At 35.3% G+C, this 18855-nt stretch overlaps 2 protein-coding genes across 2 annotated transcripts; one reads left to right on the forward strand and one right to left on the reverse strand.

Annotated features, from left to right (window-relative positions):
• The first annotated feature begins 4454 nt into the window (after positions 1-4454).
• LOC107798572 (oligopeptide transporter 4) lies at positions 4455-13837 on the forward strand. The gene is made up of 6 exons (XM_016621585.2): positions 4455-5573; positions 6127-6224; positions 10732-11295; positions 11627-11879; positions 12224-12406; positions 13087-13837. The coding sequence occupies exons 1-6, from the start codon at positions 5073-5075 to the stop codon at positions 13699-13701; spliced, it is 2214 nt and encodes a 737-aa protein (XP_016477071.1). The 5' UTR covers positions 4455-5072; the 3' UTR covers positions 13702-13837.
• LOC107798573 (uncharacterized) lies at positions 9708-17606 on the reverse strand. The gene is made up of 10 exons (XM_075248561.1): positions 17213-17606; positions 16694-16795; positions 16389-16548; positions 16101-16283; positions 15488-15622; positions 15102-15184; positions 14776-14869; positions 14418-14584; positions 11710-12426; positions 9708-10145 (listed from the first exon to the last, which is right to left on the reverse strand). The coding sequence occupies exons 1-8, from the start codon at positions 17563-17565 to the stop codon at positions 14495-14497; spliced, it is 1200 nt and encodes a 399-aa protein (XP_075104662.1). The 5' UTR covers positions 17566-17606; the 3' UTR covers positions 9708-10145; positions 11710-12426; positions 14418-14494.
• Positions 17607-18855: the final 1249 nt, after the last annotated feature.

The raw sequence follows: 18855 nt of genomic DNA on the forward strand, positions 1-18855 counted from the left end.
CAAATGCTTAATGACATATTCAATGACATATTTCTATGCTTAATGATATATTCAATGACATATTTTTCTTCACTTTTCATGCCTATATAAAGGCCTTGTAATAGATAGGAAAATACACACAATTGAAGAAGAAAATCTCTTCCTTCTCTCTATCTCCATTTCTTGTTCATATTTTACTAAATTGCTTTTATTTCATAACAACATGTCTTGTTCATATTTTACTAAGTTGCTTTTATTTTATAACATGTGTTCAGTTTGTTACGTGAGAAGAGAGACGATGGCAATTATATTATCCACTCCCATCCTTATCTCATTGATTCCTAGTTTGTTAGATATTGGTGCCATACACATTTCTTGAACAATAATAAAAGAGTTGTTCACACGGCAGGGTCATAGTATCACACTTTTGTGTCCAATTTGATGGGATTAAGAGCTTGATTTTATTAACTTCATAATAATAGATTTCAAATTCTGCTCAAGTATTTGAATTTATCCTACTGAGATCCAGAAAGTTTTTTGACATAGTTGAAATGACAATTCAATAACCAATTAATTCGAACACTTATTTTCCAATACTCGCATGACAGCTTAAAGGTTCAAAACTAAGTCAAATGGAACAATTGCATCCTTAAGGTTTTACAACTCATTTTTGATAAAAACGAGGCTGAGGTTTCCTCGACAGACAGCTAGAAGTAAACTATGTTAATGAACAGATCCCTGAAAACATGCATCATTAAGTAAAAATATAGAAACACATCATGCCAATGACTTAGTCATATTATTACAAAAAAAATCAGCCTGCAAGGTTAAGTTTGCTTCGTACGTAAGTGTTGTAGTAGCTTTCTATATCTGACTTTAGTCAAATTTTATGTCATTGGGTTATACCGATGTAAAATACATTATTTTCCATTTTCCACCCAAAGCTCAGTATTTATTTTATTACCCGACTTATTTTGATTCACGCCGAAAAATAACTCACGGGAAGAATTAAAGTAAAATTGTTTTTGAGTTCAAAGAAGACTTTCTCCGCCGACAGCTTATGTAGTGATCGATCTTATAAAACTCGTTAAGCCTCGCTTCACTCTTAGAAGATTCCCCGGTGATCAGGAGGATTTCCTTTGCCTTCCACAATGATCCACCCCTAGCCGGACAGAACAACGATACGCAACATTAGCTAGGCAATCAAGGCCGGTCGAACACTTTGAGATGTACATACATGATACATGCAGTATGTAGAGGCAGAGCAAGGATTTCAAGTTTATGCTTCGAGATACTAATCATTTTAAGTTATTGAGTTCTAAATTAATAACTTGTACATATTTGATGAAAATTATAAAATAAATACATTATTTGAACTAAAACTACTAAGTTCGGCCGAACCTGTAGCCGACATTGTGTTCCGCCCTCTACATACATGGATACACAGTACCATACTTAAAGTATATACTCTCCGGTTAATGTAGTCAAATATTACTCTTGCCTTTTACATATGTTATTGGTCAACTGAACTTTACAATTGCACGCTGGAACTCAAAAGTCTCTCGCATGACCGATAGCTCTTATCCATCCACTTTTAGCATAAATGTTTGGGACTTACGCTTATAGTTGTTAGTAAATGAGATGAGAAAAATACAAATTCTATTACTCAGATATCATTCAATTTTTCGAAATTACCTACCAAAGTCATATTTCTTTCGGTTGTAACAACAAAGTCACTTCACTATGCCTATTGCACTCAAAAGGTCACTCAACCAGATTTATTAAACTTTTGATTGCCAAATACCTATTTTACCCTCTAAATTATTAACTTTTATCTTCTATTTTTCTTTGTATGATTTTTTTCTCTTTTTAATCAATATTATGTACTTACCTATAGAACAAAAATATTTTATTTAAAAATAAAAAATAAAAAAAATATTTTTCTAGCGTATATAATGTCGAAATAATAATATAATTGAGCATAATATTCAAGAATATGTAATGCATATTACAAAAATACCTTTATTTTAAATAATTATTTTATATAGTACGTACATGGAATATATATTTTAAAACTTTTATTTTCTGTCATTCTCAATTGTGTAAATATTTTTTGAGTTTTTTTATGTTAATATCAAAATTATTATTACGAATAAATTATTCTAATTAACTTTCTACTATGATCAATATTTTATTATTCCAACATTGTACATGCTTAAATACTATTTTAATTTTTTTAATTTATAAATATAATTTATTTATTCTAAGGTAAGTCCATAATATAAATTAAAAAGAGAAAAAAATATTATAGTAACAGCTAAAAGAAGATAAAAGTTGATAATTTAGAGGGTGAAATAGGTATTTGGCGATCAAAAATTTGAGAAGTCTAGTTGAGTGACCTTGTGAGTACTATTGGCATAGTTAAGTGATTTTGTTGTTAGAAACGAAAGAAAGATGACTTTTGTAAATAATTTCGGATAGTTGAGTGACCATCTAAATAATGGACCCGAAAAGTGCCAAACATTGGGAACTACCCGGGGAGGAGTTAGGAACAGGAACAAGGAGAAGCGAGAACCACTTAAATGGAGGAATCGATTGTATTTCGTCCTTTGTTCCCCATAACCTAGAAAGAATTTATTCTGCAAGTCATCTCGAGGCTTTCAAACGCATCCAAGCAATTGGTATCCGATTGAAAGATAGAAAGCATAGATTCGCGTCGCCTACTTGCTGAAAGCAAAAATGGAATGGCCGATCATGAATTCTATGACGTTTTTAAGACCTCACTAATCAGCCAACCACTTTTTAGTTCATAATGAATGAACCCCCGGATGAATAAAAAATATCCCCTCCCTTTTACTAAACCATGGGGAGCCCCGAGTAGTTTACCAGGGCCGCTTTCTTAATAATTCAAATAGATAGTTCTGCTCACATCAAGGGAAGCTCTTCCTGATCCGTTGATCGGTTCACTCTTCACCATAGTAGTGTCGCATAAAAAGCGGCTCCTTCCCTTCGCTATAAGCTGAGTTCCCAAGTTGGGGAGTACAGGTCCCAGGTCTTTCCTTTCCTCTATGGCAGGAAGTCCCTCCAGCTTGTCTGGTTAACCGGGCTACCTATTCAAAGATGAACTAATTGCCTTTGGTTTCTTCTAATGGCAGGCCTGTGCCTCCTCTATTCCTGCTTTCCGGGGTACCTCTTCATCTAGTATCAGACGATTCGTTAGACGATTCTATTGATTTCTTCTCGGTGCAAAACAAAGGTTTGGAACCCTAGGACTCTTTCTCGTGAACTAGGTTCAGTCAAATAAATAGATGGATCGCCCTTTCCTGTCCTGGAAGTTGATCCCCGTTGCCCAAAACTACTGACCGCTAAACCTGCTCCTTCTGAGAATGGTTTTACCCCGCTCCTCAATCTTATTCTGTTTCCGATCCTGCTTCAGATTCTCTTTCAGTTGTGGAAACAAGCCCCTATTCCTATCGGTTGAGTAGCCCAAGCTCCTTAAGTATTGTCCCCTCTCCTGTGAAAGAAAGAGGTTGATGCACCCAGCTACCCGAAGTAGAGCTTTCTTTGTCCCACACTAGATCTTGGCAATGGCACTCCAACAAGCTCGGCAGGGAGAGAAAGAAGAGAAGGAGAAGAGGAAGTACGACCACCGAATATAAAAAACCTTAGAGCTGCCTAACCTGCTGACATCCCGGCGAAGAGAGTCATTATTTGTGTTACATCTTCGAATTCGAGAGAGGGCTTTCCTCTTGTTTGCTCTTGGATTGGACTAAGCGGCAATCCTTACTGTGGAAGCAGACCTTGTCATTCTTCTCCTTCAATGCCAGTGGATAAGTACACTAGGGCTGGAATGCTCTTTTATCATGTATGTGGATTACTTGGTCGATTACCTGATTGCACTAGTCTCATAGCCCTCTCTTTAGCGTCCCGCCATTCCTGATTGTATTTCGTCCTTTGTTCCCCATAGCAACTGGGGATCAAAAAGCACCAAATTTGATGACTTATTAAGGGAAAGACGAAGTAAGAGCATGCTATTGGAGACGTTGCAACATATGTCGGGAAGGCCTCCGTTGATTGTGTACGAACAAAATACGAATCCAAAGGCAGGGTAAGAAAGGCAATCTTTCTAAGAAATTTCAGTCATCGATTGACTCCTATTCCCACTTCTTAGGAGTGAAAGGCTGGTCTTGAACATCCAAAAGATGATTGTCAATGTCTATTGTTATCTCTTCATCTAAAAGTAAATGAATGCCCAAAATGGCAGAAGTACGTACAGAAATTAATATGATCCTTTTTATTTATTTTTAGGTTAAATACATATACAACCACCTAAACTTGTCCGGAATTTTCATTTATGCACTTAAGCTAACTTTATGACTTAGTGAACACTTGATCTATGCTTAAATATATTTATTAAACACAAATTTAACATAAATGTGTTCCCACACTCAATTTGAGCGAGAAGCACACACCATGTCAGCTTCTTGTGTCAAATTGACACAGTTTTGGCTAGGTTAAATGTTCAATAGGTCATAAGCTTAGTTTGAGCGTCTAATAAGTGAAAATTCCGGGCAAATTTAGGTGGCTTTTTATGAATTTGGCCTTTATCTTTATTTAGTCATCTCCCTTTTAATTTTTTTAATACGAGTATTGAGTAATGTTCAAAGTTCATACTAAGTTGAACTCACCTCAACTATCCTATTTGATATATGCCCACCAAACATTAAGCAAGTGAAAATTAATTTCTCAATACTTTTAATTCCTGTTGGAATTTGAATATTGATGTCCACTGGAAATAATTTATATATCAGACAGTAGAATGCTTTGTTAATCCTCTTATCTTCATCAACTAGTCTGGTAGTCAATGCCCTATAGCGCAAAATACCCAAAATGAAAATATCATTTCGTCATATATTCACACTCTATTTGTCCTCACTCCACCTAGTAGCGCTGAATTTTAGCGTCGAAAATGGTAAGTCAATTCCAGCCCATGTTGTTCAATTAAAATAATTGCATCCCCATGACATTAAATAGGACCAATCCTTGCCTTTGTACTTTAGCTCTCACATTCTCTTTAGCCAACTTGTTTCACAATGGGAACTTACCGGCCAGAATCACCACCGTACCCCGCCGGAGTCGCCGATGACGACGAATCACCGATTGAAGAAGTCCGGTTAACGGTGACCAACACCGATGACCCGACCCTACCCGTATGGACATTTAGAATGTGGTTTTTGGGCCTTTTCTCTTGTTGTTTACTCTCTTTTCTCAACCAATTTTTCTCATACCGAACGGAGCCATTAGTCATCACACAAATCACAGTTCAAGTAGCAACTCTTCCAATTGGTCACTTCTTAGCTACCGTTTTGCCGACGACAAAGTTTCGGTTACCTGGATTCGGATCCAGATTGTTTTCACTGAATCCTGGCCCGTTTAACATGAAAGAGCATGTGCTTATTTCTATATTTGCAAATGCTGGAAGTGCTTTTGGAAATGGTTCAGCTTATGCCGTTGGAATTGTGACCATTATCAAAGCTTTTTATCACAGGAATATATCATTTTTAGCTGGTTGGCTTCTTATTATTACTACTCAGGTAAGAATTTTCACATTATCCATATATTCTTACGTGACATGCAAAAAATTGGAGCTAGGATTTGAAGTTCGAGATTATAATCATTTTAAGTTATTGGGTTCTAAATTAATATTTTGTACATATTTATTGAATTTCTTAATACAAACACATGGTTCGAACAAAAACGACTGGGTTCGGCCGAACCCGCAAATATCATTGTGGCTCCGCCCTATAAGTCTGTGACCAGCCCCTTAGCTCGCCCTCCGTCATAGACAGTGGCGGACGCACACGGTGGAAAGCGGGTTTAACTGAACCCGCTTCGTCAAAAAATAATATTGTGTATATGTATAAATTACGATTAAAGCTGCATAAATTTTGTATAAATATTTTATTTGAACCCACTTGACAACTACTATTTTACGACTAAAGTTATGTACTTCTAAGATTGAACCCGCTTGCACAAAATCCTGGGTCCGCCACTGGACAGATTGATGATATCATAAGTAAGCTCATATTAAATGGGAAGTGTAACAATTTACGTAAATTAGTGAGTTCGTAATTTGTCGTTTTGCAGGTTTTGGGATATGGTTGGGCTGGGCTTTTAAGGAAGTACGTAGTAGAGCCTGCGCACATGTGGTGGCCCAGTACTCTGGTTCAAGTTTCACTTTTCCGGTAATGTGATTTTTTTATTTGATGAGTTCCATTTTACTACTTTTCTATTTTGGGGTATTTCTGAAGCAGTAGAACAGGATTAGTTCAATAGATTAGTCCTCAAATATAGGAGAACAGCTATTTTAATTAGATCCTAATTTAATAGAAACTGCTTGTTTATTTACGTCTTCAAACTTATTTAACTAGTACTAATTGCACAGTGAGTAGGTTATCACCTGCGAGTTTCTCTCGAAATATTCCAAAAAATAGACTTCGATTTGACACCTTTAACTAACATCTCAAATTGACTTATTCACTATACCTTTTTTCTTGTCAATCGTGCTTCCGTTTGATCCCTCTCCTTACACAAAAAAAATCTCGTTCACAATGCTCTATAAACTAAATAACTCAAGTCAAACTTTTCTTAGATCTACTCTAGTCTAAAAAGGTTATTATCTAAATAAGAAGGGATAGCTGATTCTACAGTTGCTACACCATGTGCTATCAATACTTTGAGCATGTTATATTTGCTGCTACATTATAACACTTTAAAAAACACAACTCTCAAGGAAAATGATCAATAATTATTTTTTATTTAAATAAGACAAATGATGGACAGCTTATGGTTCCCTAGTAAGACCCTAATAGATCCTGCCGACGGCCGACCCCAAAGTGGCATGGAACTCAAAACAACGGCACACACCGAAAATTTTGCTTTTTCCTCTGGAAATAATATACATATTTTTGTTCTTCCTCACTATCTATTCAAAATAATTTAATTAAATTCTTGATATGCAACAACTTATAATTCTTTGCACAAGTAGCATAATGCAAGATATGAGAACACATCCCCATAGCTGCATTTTGGTCCCCCAATTATTGATAAACTAGTCAAATAGATCGCGCGGCGAGACATATTTTTAAAAAATTTGCCGATATGGAAGGAATAACTTTTTAAAATACAAAAGATAACTAAAAATATATATAATTAAGACATACATATGAAATAATTTGAAATGGATCATATAAGGAAAATATAAAATAGAAAAATTCAAAGAAAAGTTTCGCATACCTTAATTAGAGAGAAGTTAATTAATAGTAACTCATAAAAGATATGTAATGTAAGTTCTCTTGACTTTCCTCTCTATTTAGACGATAGAAAATAATATTATTATTGCAAGTAATAATATATAGTACTCAATTGTGACTGTATTTAGAGGTCATTAATGTTAATCATAATTACAGACTTTTGGTCTTACATAAGTCTTCTCTTCTTCTATTCATATTTAAATGTTGCTCATAAAAATATTAATAATCTTGATTCTCCAATTTTTATTAGTAACTACTCTTTTAAACTTTTGAAAATTTTAAAATAAGAAAAATGAAAATGAGGAAAACTAAAAGAAAAGAAATCTTAGAAGAAAGTGGGTTTTTTTGGGGGAGGGGGGGCAAAATATTTTGTTTTTCGGATAATTCCTGAAAATTGTAACGATTAAAAAGCAAAAGCAAATACTAATGATGAAAGGGATGGAGTATATACCAAAATCACAGTTATGCACTAAAGAATTTCCTTATATGTTATTGGAAAGATTAAAAAGTTCTAATCAATCACTCAAAATAAAAACATATAATACTATTTACTTAATCCTTTTCTCCGTATCTTCCCAAAAATCATTGACACCCCACGTACATGACTCCAAATTACTTTTTGCATCTAATTCACCTCTGAAAGTCAATTTCATCGCAAAAACTTGACAATACATCATCCATTAACGGAGAAAACCGAAAATAGAAAAAATCCTTAAGAAAACATTGATTCATTAATGGAAAAATGATATTTAGCAAAAACTCATTTTGATCATTTTGGTAATTGTAGTACCACTACGAACAACATTGTTATAATTGTACCAGAGACATTATTATTATTGTGCCTCAAAACAGAGGTAGGAAACAGAAACTTTCCGATCTCATGATCTAAAAGTGAATATCAACTATATTAGCTTCTTTAGCAGTTTCAAAAGTTCAAACCAAATTCAAGTTTTCTAAACTGGATCTTGAATCCATGTCTCTACCTAAAACAACAAAATTTCTAAACATTCTCGCTTTTCTTTCAAATCCATCTTGTGCTTGTTCAAATTTGATAATTTCTCCACATTCCCACAAAACGCTTTTTTTTTTTTTTTTCAAACGTAATTTTGTGTATCATATTTTCTTTATTCGTCTTCTCTTCATCACTGCCATCATCGGAAGGATCGATAGCATCACAACCAGTGTAACAAATCCGACCAACTTTTGACATGTAGGAAGTTTCAACCTAATTCATTATGACGGTGAGGGAGGAAAGGGTGATATGTATGATATTCTTGAGAAAATAAATTAAAGGGCCAAAGAACAATGCGTAACCGAAGCCTTCCACCGAATAGGAAAATGTCCAGCAATAACCTTGTCATCGGCTCTTGTGTAACTAAAAGAGCGCCATGTCTTGCAGCCATTGTCCCTGTTGTTGCAGAGCCAACAGTCTGCAGCATCTCCAAGCCATTGTCATAACCGTCGTCAATGAAGCCAGTGAGGAGCTTCAATAAATCACCAAATGTAATAGAATGAATGGAGAGGAAAAGATCAATTCAGCGTCGTTGTCCTATGGGTTTAATTCTCAAATTGGGTATATTAGATTAGTTTGAAGAGGAGTGATGTACAGTGAGGGAACAAAAGAGTTTGCACCTTCTTAAACATCTTTTAGAAATAGTTGTGTCTATAGTTGTGACTCTTCACATGTACGGTGCGGGAACAAAAGAATTTGCACCTTCTTAGACATCGTTTAGGAACATTTGTGACTATAATTGTGACCCTTGACATGTCATTTTTTTTTAAAAAAGACTCTTGGATTTTCATACTAAGAAAATAGATGAAACAGGCAAAAAAAGGACAAAAAAGAGGAGTAAATAGACTTCCTAGTTGTTAAGAGATGCCACATCACTCCTTCATGTCCCTCCTTTAGATTAATATATAGATTTTATTTTTGATCCTTATTTAACCAACACAATTAATCTTCATTAATCAAAATGTGCCTTTTATACTCTTTATGTAGGGGGTATGTTTCAGACTATATTTAGAATCATACTACACTCAGAGATGGAGTAACATTATTTAACATGACACATGGATAGCTAAATGGTAACAGTTGGAGTAATATTTTTCTTAAATTTCTGGAGATTCATAAGGGGAAGGATATGCACATTCCAATCAATTGAAGCTTATTTTGTTCGACAAGATAGCACAAGATCAACATCGAAATTCGTCAATAACTGAGGGACTAAAAATACAAAATATTTGCTGGTCCTGTAAAAGATAGCTAAAGAGTCTCTTTTCCAGGTAGAGTACTATAATCAACACAATCAACACACTTGCAACGTATCAGGAAAACCAGAATCTGAGAATAACTGATGGATGACAAACCAAACAGGAAACAACTTACAGGCTACTAAGAAAATGGGGTGGCGCATGTTAAAGAGAGAATTTTACATTTGTACATTGAATATTTTCATAGTACTCACAGTTTGCTGTTAGTAGAATTAAACTTTTTCACAATGTGTTAGATTTACAAACCTATGCATACTGAAAATTTTGCATGATAATATTTCAATAGTGGAAAGGAACTTCGGACGAAATCTGAAGCCATCCCTTTACCTTCACTGTTGAGCGCCAATCGATAACCAAGATGGTTCACCTGCTGACATCTCTAAGCTGTATTAGAAGATTAAAATAGGCTCCCAAATTCAAGTCATTCTGGGATCAGAAAAAGACAGTCCAATTTAGCTCTAGTCTAACTCCATTATTTTGCATGATTGGAGCAAAGTACCGGGAGAAATAACCACATTGATTCCCTTGAATGGTATAGCACATATTTAGCAATGACCTCAATAATCCATTTTAAAATCCTACCTGAATCATAAAAACAAGTCAAACATCTGCAAGTTTCACAAATTCATCTTCTTGATAAATATCATGCAATTAGAAACAAGAACACAGCCTTTCTTTTTGTAGGATGGATTATTGTAGTCATACTTATATACAGTTAAAGCTATAAGAATCTCCCACCTGGCTGTAATTTTTTTTTTTCTTGTGATAACGTACTCGCACATGCATGTAACTTAGTTTCTATCTACTGCTTATCGTGACAATAGCTGGAAAAGAATGTCTAGTATCTCTCTTCCCTGCACCCTCTTCGCAGGAATTTCTGACCAGACGAATCACAAATCCAATTTTTATTTTAAATTTCCCAAAATCATTTTGTAAGTTTCTATTCAACAACAACAACGTCACCTCAATCACAAGCAAGTTAAGGTCGGCTATATGAATCTTCATTATAAGTTTTCTGTTACTATTTCAAATTTTCTCGTTCATTTCAAGCTATCTGATGGTTTAAAAGCTTCTCCAGGTGCACTCTCATATAAAACAACTGAACTGCTTTTCTTTCTCAAACGGATCAAAGGTGCAGAAAATCATTAACACAGATTGATCTTTGCAGGGCCTTGCATGAGAAAGATGATCGGCGCATGTCACGAGCAAAATTTTTCCTCATTGCATTAGTATGCAGCTTTTGCTGGTATCTAGTACCAGGATATCTCTTCTCAACGCTCACGAGCATCTCATGGATCTGCTGGGCATTCTCCAAATCAGTGACAGCTCAGCAAATTGGATCAGGCATGAGGGGCCTTGGACTTGGAGCTATAACCCTGGATTGGTCTGCTGTGGCATCCTTCTTGTTCAGTCCCCTCATCTGCCCTTTCTTTGCCATTGTCAATGTCTTTGCAGGGTACATGTTGATAATATACATGGTGATCCCAATAGCATATTGGGGGTTTGACTTGTATGGTGCTAAAAAATTTCCCATTTTCTCGTCACACTTATTCACAGCACAAGGTCAGAAGTACGATATATCAGCCATCGTGAATGACAAGTTTGAGCTAGATATAGGGAAGTATGAGGAGCAAGGGAGAATACATATAAGCATGTTCTTTGCTCTCACTTACGGTTTTGGTTTTGCTACTATAGCATCCACTCTTACACACGTGGCATTGTTCTACGGAAGGTAAAACACACTCTAACTATATCAAGACACAGTACTACTGTTTTGTCAAATTTGCTCCTTATGTTTTACAACCTAGAGCCCAGACAAGGAAATTAAAATATACAAGTAATTTTTTAAATGAAATATACATGTTTTATCGTCCCAAAAGTTGATTTGTCAGTCTATTTTAAACTTGTCCAAACTTTTGACATCTCAACTGCTACATATTTACAGCTGTTTAGCAGCAACTTCCATAAATAAATGGAACTATGAATATGGATGAGAATTATTTGTTAATAACTACAACAGTCGTGGTAAAGGATTGTCTTTATTGTCTACTTGCAATTTGTAGGGAAATCTATGAAAGATTCCGCGCTTCATACAAGGGAAAGGAGGATATTCACACAAGACTTATGAGGAAATACAAAGACATACCTTCTTGGTGGTTTAATGCATTGCTTCTGGTGACACTCACAGTCTCCCTAATCCTCTGCATTTTCTTGAATAACCAAGTTCAGATGCCATGGTGGGGGCTTCTATTTGCAAGTGCTATTGCTTTTATCTTCACACTTCCAATCAGCATCATAACAGCTACAACAAACCAGGTGATAAATCACACACATTTACACCTATATTTAGACCACCAAGCATGTCTTTCCTATCAGATTGATTAGCATGCTTGAACTGCTAGTCTGTTATCCTGCAAAAGCTATTTACATCAACCTTCAAAAGAAATCTTACTGTAGATTTGTTGGAGCTTGTAGAAGCTGTAAACACTACTAAACGATTAACATTCACTCTTTGTTTAACATACCAATATGCATGCCCCAATCAGAATCTGATACCTTAAAACTAGTAGGATTTATTACAAGAACAAATCCAAGATCATCACCCTTGTTATTTCAATAGAGTTCTTTCCAAGCTTCTTATTTATGATGCTAATTTGCAGACCCCAGGCTTGAACATAATCACTGAATATGTCATGGGAATTATACTTCCAGGAAGACCAATAGCCAATGTGTGCTTCAAAGTCTATGGGTACATGAGTATGTCACAGGCTGTCTCTTTCCTCAGCGACTTCAAACTCGGCCACTACATGAAGATCCCACCTCGATCAATGTTCTTGGTTCAGGTAGATTCGCTTTACTGTTTCTGCCAATAAATTGGAAATACAGCAGTGATTAACTCAGAGCTTCTGGTATACAGTAGAGATTAGCACTGGCATTTTCCTAGGTAGAGAAACCACAATGAAGAAGCTTCTCGATGTCTTTAAGACATCCAGGATAATCACCAGCATTTTAATTCAGAAAGAAACAACATGCTTTACGTGCCAAGATATAAATGAGTGAACGAAATAAAAACATTAGATCACAGGATAGATGTATGGATGTTAAGATCACTTTCTATGGACCGTGTTTACATTTCCAAATCCATCATTCAAATCCCAATATCCTCCAACCCCAAACTTTTTTCTTAAAAAAAACACGGAAAGCACCAAAGGGCATTTACCTCACTTTTTAGTAGATTTTACTCCAATCAGATGCATGCTAAGTTATGTGTGCAATGCTCATTAAAAGCAGCTATAAAGGGTAGAATCAATAGAGCATACAAGTAAAACAAGTAATACAAAGTTAGGATTTCATAATCTATCAACATACACAAGAATTTAGCAGTTTATCTCTTTCATCTGGAATTATTGAGACACGTTACTTAACAGGCTTAGTCAATGTTTTCCAGCAACTAGAATAGCAGTGTTCCACAGTAAATTCCAGAGTAAAAGAATATTTTTCATTCTTGTACGTTAAATTTCAGTTTTTAGGAACAATAATTTCCGGAACTATCAACATATCTGTGGCGTGGTGGCTGCTAAACTCCATCGAGAACATATGTCAAGATGATCTCCTCCCACCAGACAGTCCATGGACATGCCCAGGAGATCGTGTGTTTTTTGATGCATCAGTTATCTGGGGTTTGGTCGGACCAAAAAGGATTTTTGGATCTCTTGGGAACTACAGCTCCATGAACTGGTTCTTCCTCGGAGGCGCAGTAGGACCTGTTATAGTGTGGCTCTTGCATAAAGTGTTTCCAACAAAATCATGGATTCCCCTGATTAACCTTCCAGTTCTTCTGGGAGCCACAGGTGCCATGCCACCAGCAACACCATTAAATTATAACGCATGGGTAATAGTCGGCACAATTTTCAACTTCTTCATATTCCGCTACCGAAAGCAATGGTGGCAAAGATACAACTATATCCTATCCGCGGCGCTGGATGCAGGAGTAGCTTTCATGGCAGTCCTACTATATTTCTCATTGGGAATGGAGAATAAAGGACTGACTTGGTGGGGTACTAATGGGGAACACTGCGAATTGGCAACTTGTCCCACAGCCAAAGGCATAGCTGTTGATGGGTGTCCAGCTAGATAACTGGATATATTTAGAACAATTTATATGTATTTAAGGGCCCAAAATTATCTCTATCTTCTCTTAAATAGTATTCAGAAGTTACACACTTAGATCTGGAAAATCATCATCACTTTAATGCATGTTCAGGTTCTCTGTACTATTTCTCCCACCTAAATTCTCTCTTGTAAGTAATGACATACATTCTTGGAGAAAAAAGAAAGTCAAAGCATTTGCCATGGAAGAAATTAAATGGTTCCCCATATGGCTTCTCCAATTTTGGTTATAGAAAAGAAATTCATGCACTTGCGATTTGCGAAGATACTCTCCGAGTCTGAAAGCCATTATGCACCCATCAGTCTGAAGTTGAAAGAGGAACACTACATGTGCACAAACACGGTAGTACTAGGGAGCTACCATAAGCAACTCAAAATTCACTAACAAGGTTTTACTGAAAGCAATTATGAATCCATTAGTCTAAAGTAGAGGAACAACTACCAGATGCATATAGACAGCCCTGTGCTACCAAACATTATTTGGCAGCTCATTCCAATCATTAAAGGGCAGGAAGATACAGCACTGATAGGTAAGAATGGAAATCCTTTAAGAGTGAGATGAAGACAACACTACTTTTATTTCTTTGATAATTCCATGATTTCAACAGGTATGGAAAAGCCTAAGCAAAATGATTACACTGGGAGTGCATCTATCTCAAATAAACATTAAAAAGGAATGCCAACCTGGTATAATCTTGGTAATAATCTTGGTATAAGTTGGCTTAACTATGAAGAGGATGGGAATTCATATTGTACCCCACTCAAGATGAATGCACTGTGAGCCACTGGTTATACTCATCCATCCGAATTATAAATGAGCTGGAACTAGGAGAACCACCTCCACCATATGCCTGCATGTTAAAGAAGCAAAACATTTGTGGGTATGACAAGTAAAGAGTACGAGACTGTGTTTGTATGTAGGAGGGTGGCCGGGAAGAGCATAGCTGGCAGCATAATTTTCACAGTTAGTATAAGGAGTCGCTGTCTCGCTTAGTGGTGAGGAATATCTTCAAGATGAATAGAAGTGAATCATGATGCACACCTTGGCAACCTCTGAAGTATCAGTAGCTGCATCTACAGTCCTCAGACACATCTTGAGATTCTTCCGCTGAAGGTATATGACTGCTCCTATAGGCCTGGGGTATAAAAGATTTAAAGTAAATGCAGCTGTTCTATGTACAGAATTGAGGTAAAAGCATCAAATAACCTCAGATATGCTCTCCACATAAATAGTCATGAATGTGGATCATGAAGCTTTTAATTTTTGACTGAACTTGATATCTTTCTGGTTGGAAAAGAAAGAATTAAAAGGTCTCGCTGCCCATGCACCACGTTAAAGAAAAGAAAAAGATAAATAAACATAGAAACCTGAGTCCAGCTGCAGCGCTTTTCTTGCTTAGTTCCTTGCCAATTTCATCACTTAATTCTGAATTTCCATCAGCTCTAATCCCCTAAAAGATAAAACAGAATTTAGATACTCAACTTAGTCATCTTGAGAAGGGGAAACAAAAATTACAATTATAAACGACATAGATGTAGCATTGCTAAGCATGAATAACCTGGCATATGGAACACCTATAGAAGATTGAAACAAGTTAAGCAGACAACTGTACAACATGTTATGAAGAGCTGAAATTAAGTATTCTAAACCCTGACATACATTCAGCTGTGCTCTCATGGACTTCATAGTATATTGATTGTTATGGATTGAATTTGCCAACATAAAGAAAACGTCATAAAGAATTATTCTTTACCAAGCATTCACCATAAAGTCCTCTCCCCAGCTGAATTTTGAAAAACTTATCCAGCAACTTCTGTGCAGCAGCCAGTCTCTTTGAAATATGGGAGTTACCATTAGCAATTAAATCGCCAGTGGTAATCCCCATTAGCTGTTTTAGGAAGTAAAACAAAATTATTACTGTTATACTTTACCGAGGAAAGACATATTATGTGAACGGGAATGCAACATGAATTTATCTAGTTCATTCTCCATATGTGCAATAAAATAGAAAATCTACATAGCATCAAATGCGTACTTTACTATCTCCGGTAAAAGAAAAGGAAAAGAGGAAATCTTATTATACCAAAAGAGGCTACTGCATTGCACATATTGCTTTGAAAAAGGCCATATGGAAAAGCAAAATGTATGCAACCCTCATCAAATATGGCTCGGGGAGTACAACCATGAAAAATTGATTACCTCCTTGATATCATTTTGCAAGGGAAAAGAGACATACATCTAAGTTTAACCGGAAGGTATTATCCACAGGCGAACTTTAATCGCAAAGATTTACAGCTATTTAAGCAAATTTTTATCTCTTAGTTGTTGCACGTTTCACTCAATCCCAAAGAGAATTAACTGCGAACCTGTTCATACATATGTGGATTAGTGATGCAGTTCAGTTTTGAACGCCACTGGCTGATTCCAATACCAAAGGCTGTAATATCAGGCAAACTCCACCTGCGAAGATCTCCATTCTCAATATATTTCAGAACATTTTTAACTTGATCTTGAAAAGTATAGTTTAGCAAGCTGATAGCATCACCCTCCTGTGCATTAAACAAACACATATATCACCACTTTAGGAGCTAATCACTTTGAAAAACAATCTAACCCAAAATAAGTATTGTCGGTGAGCACACAACAGAATGTACCTTATTGGATCCAACCTCTGAAAGCCTAGAAGAGAAATGTTCATAGACAGCAATAGAACTAGATTTCTCAAGGTTGACATGAAATGCGAGACTCCCACCAGAACTTTGACTCATAGGGAGCTCCAAAAGTGCTGACTTCCGGTGATCAAACCCTACTATCCTAATTAAAATTTTAAAAAATAAATCACTTCATAGACCGTCTCCAACTTCCAGAACCACTATCAAAGTCAAAACCAACAGCGCAGCTACTCAGCTAGCATCTGAAGAAATCTGTATTTATTAAAAAAAGAAAAAAAGAAACTAACTGGCATGAGGTCCGACGAGCAAGCTCCACTGCAAATCCTTTAGGACCAACAAAATCAAGAAAGTAGCAATTCTGCAGCCCGTCAATACACAAGTCTTCAACTCTATCAAAAAAGAATTACAAACAAAGGACAAAATTACATGCTCAACCGCTGAGACGTGTTGAAATAAATAATAAAAGGAGACTCCTGGGTAAAATTACAGATTCGATTATCCTTTTAAACTATGAGCAAAAGCAAACTCCTGCTATTACTTGCAATTAAACCTGCCTGCAATGCAAATGACCTAGACCAAACAGCTTAGCTCAATTAATCAAACTCAATCAATTAGGCCTCAATCAAGAATTAGTTAGGATTGAATGCATGATTCCTCTTTATTCATTTTGCTCTGTTCAGGTAGTACCTAAATGATTCATCATAGTTAAACTAAATTTTAGGTCATTTTCCAGCATTCCTCTTCCTTTATTTCGTTTTTTTACTTACGACTAAGCCTTGTGAAGCTCACATATGCCGACTAGGTACCTGAAGGGTTCAACGGAAGAGAAAGGCAAGACGAGGTAAGGGAGGTTGAGACGAGAGTGAAAGAGGTGTGCGAAAAGCGCAGCAAAAGCTCCGGAGAATGAAGGATAATTGTAGAGTATGAGGTTTGGTATTTTGTCTTCCGATGCTTTAGCCAACGCTTTCAATGCTGCTTGTGACCTGAAGCACCGAATTAACGGCGGCGCAAAACCGTAACTCCGGTACCGGCAAATTGACAGTGCCATTACGCCGTCGCAAGAGCGGCTAATCTGTACTGAGATTGAGGAATTTTTTACCCGAAGGTGCACGTTTGGCTCAATAATTACGCGGAGTGTTTTGTTTTGGGTAAAAATCATGTACAGGCCCGACAAATCAAACTCATCATCAAACTTTAACGATTATCATTCTAAGGTAGCTTTTTAAAATACGTATTTTACCCTCTACAATATTTATCTCTTATTTTTATTCTTTAATATAATGATATTTTTTATTTTAATTTATGTCTTCAACTTACCCATAGACAAACTAAAAAAACTTTTTCGAAAAGAACGAGAAGCAGTAGTCAAGCATATCAGTTAAAAATATTTTATAGTAAAATAAATAAAAATAAATAAAAAGTTATAATAAATCATTTATGTGTATCGGTAATTCTATTAATAGCGGTCAAAACTCAATCTATTTACAATACTGAGAATAAAAAAGAGTAATTTTTTAATAAATTATACAATGCATGTAATAAAAAAGATAATGGGGTAAAATAGAGGTAAATTTTATAATAAATTTACAAAAATTATCTATATACACTTTACATAAACTTTAATTATAATTTAGAAAAAATCTAGTAATAACAATCAAAACTCAAAAATGTATATACACGTAGAGAATAATAAAAAGTAAAAATTAAAATCACACACACCTACATATGTTATATGCATTTTAATATACATAATATTAAAATAATAATAATAATAAAGTCGCAATATATTTTATAAAAAAATTATAATATAATTATTTTATTTATAATGTTAGTGAACTTAGATTAAATTATATAATATTTTTAACTTATGAATAAATACATGCATTAAAAATATCTAAAAAATATATTATATATATGGAGAGTTGAAAATATTAAGGGTAAAATAGACCTTGCGTAAGATAAAAAGATGAAAATGACAATTGTTTAAAGTTAGAAGATGAATTTTATTTTTAGAGTAAACTCAGGGATGTAAATGATTTTTCGCTTGCAGGTGTTATATAGTGAATATATATGTCGCGAATATATATGTCGCATTAACGGAAAATGGCCAAAATTGACCTTAAACTATACAAAATAGAGTAATAATGCGCTGTGTTTTCTAGCTTAAGAACCACATTTATAAAAAGTCTTTATAAAAAAGTGAATACAAGAACTACAAGGACATTAAAAGGTTCTCTATTAGAAAACATAGTATTTCTATCAACAAGTACATAATTGAGTGAACAAAAATGCACCTAATTACGAGAACATTCAAATATTGATTTAAATAGTATAAAATATTCAAATAAATCATAATCAAACAAAATGACACAAGACAATCTACAAAAGCAAACTTGGTAAAACAGAGTTCTTAAAAAAACGAAAACAGAGACATGAGTGCCATATATTT

Source organism: Nicotiana tabacum, unplaced genomic scaffold (assembly GCF_000715075.1).
Source record: "Nicotiana tabacum cultivar K326 unplaced genomic scaffold, ASM71507v2 Un00001, whole genome shotgun sequence".
Taxonomy (NCBI): domain Eukaryota; kingdom Viridiplantae; phylum Streptophyta; class Magnoliopsida; order Solanales; family Solanaceae; genus Nicotiana; species Nicotiana tabacum.

What these genes read in the sequence shown, in the direction of transcription:
- LOC107798572 (XM_016621585.2), top strand. Translation starts at nt 5,073, where the DNA reads ATGGGAACTTACCGGCCAGAATCACCACCGTACCCCGCCGGAGTCGCC. An exon ending in TTCTTATTATTACTACTCAG is followed by an intron (nt 5,574 to 6,126) that starts GTAAGAATTTTC and finishes GTCGTTTTGCAG; the next exon opens with GTTTTGGGATATGGTTGGGC. An exon ending in GATCAATGTTCTTGGTTCAG is followed by an intron (nt 12,407 to 13,086) that starts GTAGATTCGCTT and finishes GTTAAATTTCAG; the next exon opens with TTTTTAGGAACAATAATTTC.
- LOC107798573 (XM_075248561.1), bottom strand. Translation starts at nt 17,565, where the DNA reads ATGATTTTTACCCAAAACAAAACACTCCGCGTAATTATTGAGCCAAAC. An exon ending in GCTCGTCGGACCTCATGCCA is followed by an intron (nt 16,549 to 16,693) that starts GTTAGTTTCTTT and finishes AATTTTAATTAG; the next exon opens with GATAGTAGGGTTTGATCACC. An exon ending in CAGAGGTTGGATCCAATAAG is followed by an intron (nt 16,284 to 16,388) that starts GTACATTCTGTT and finishes TTTAATGCACAG; the next exon opens with GAGGGTGATGCTATCAGCTT.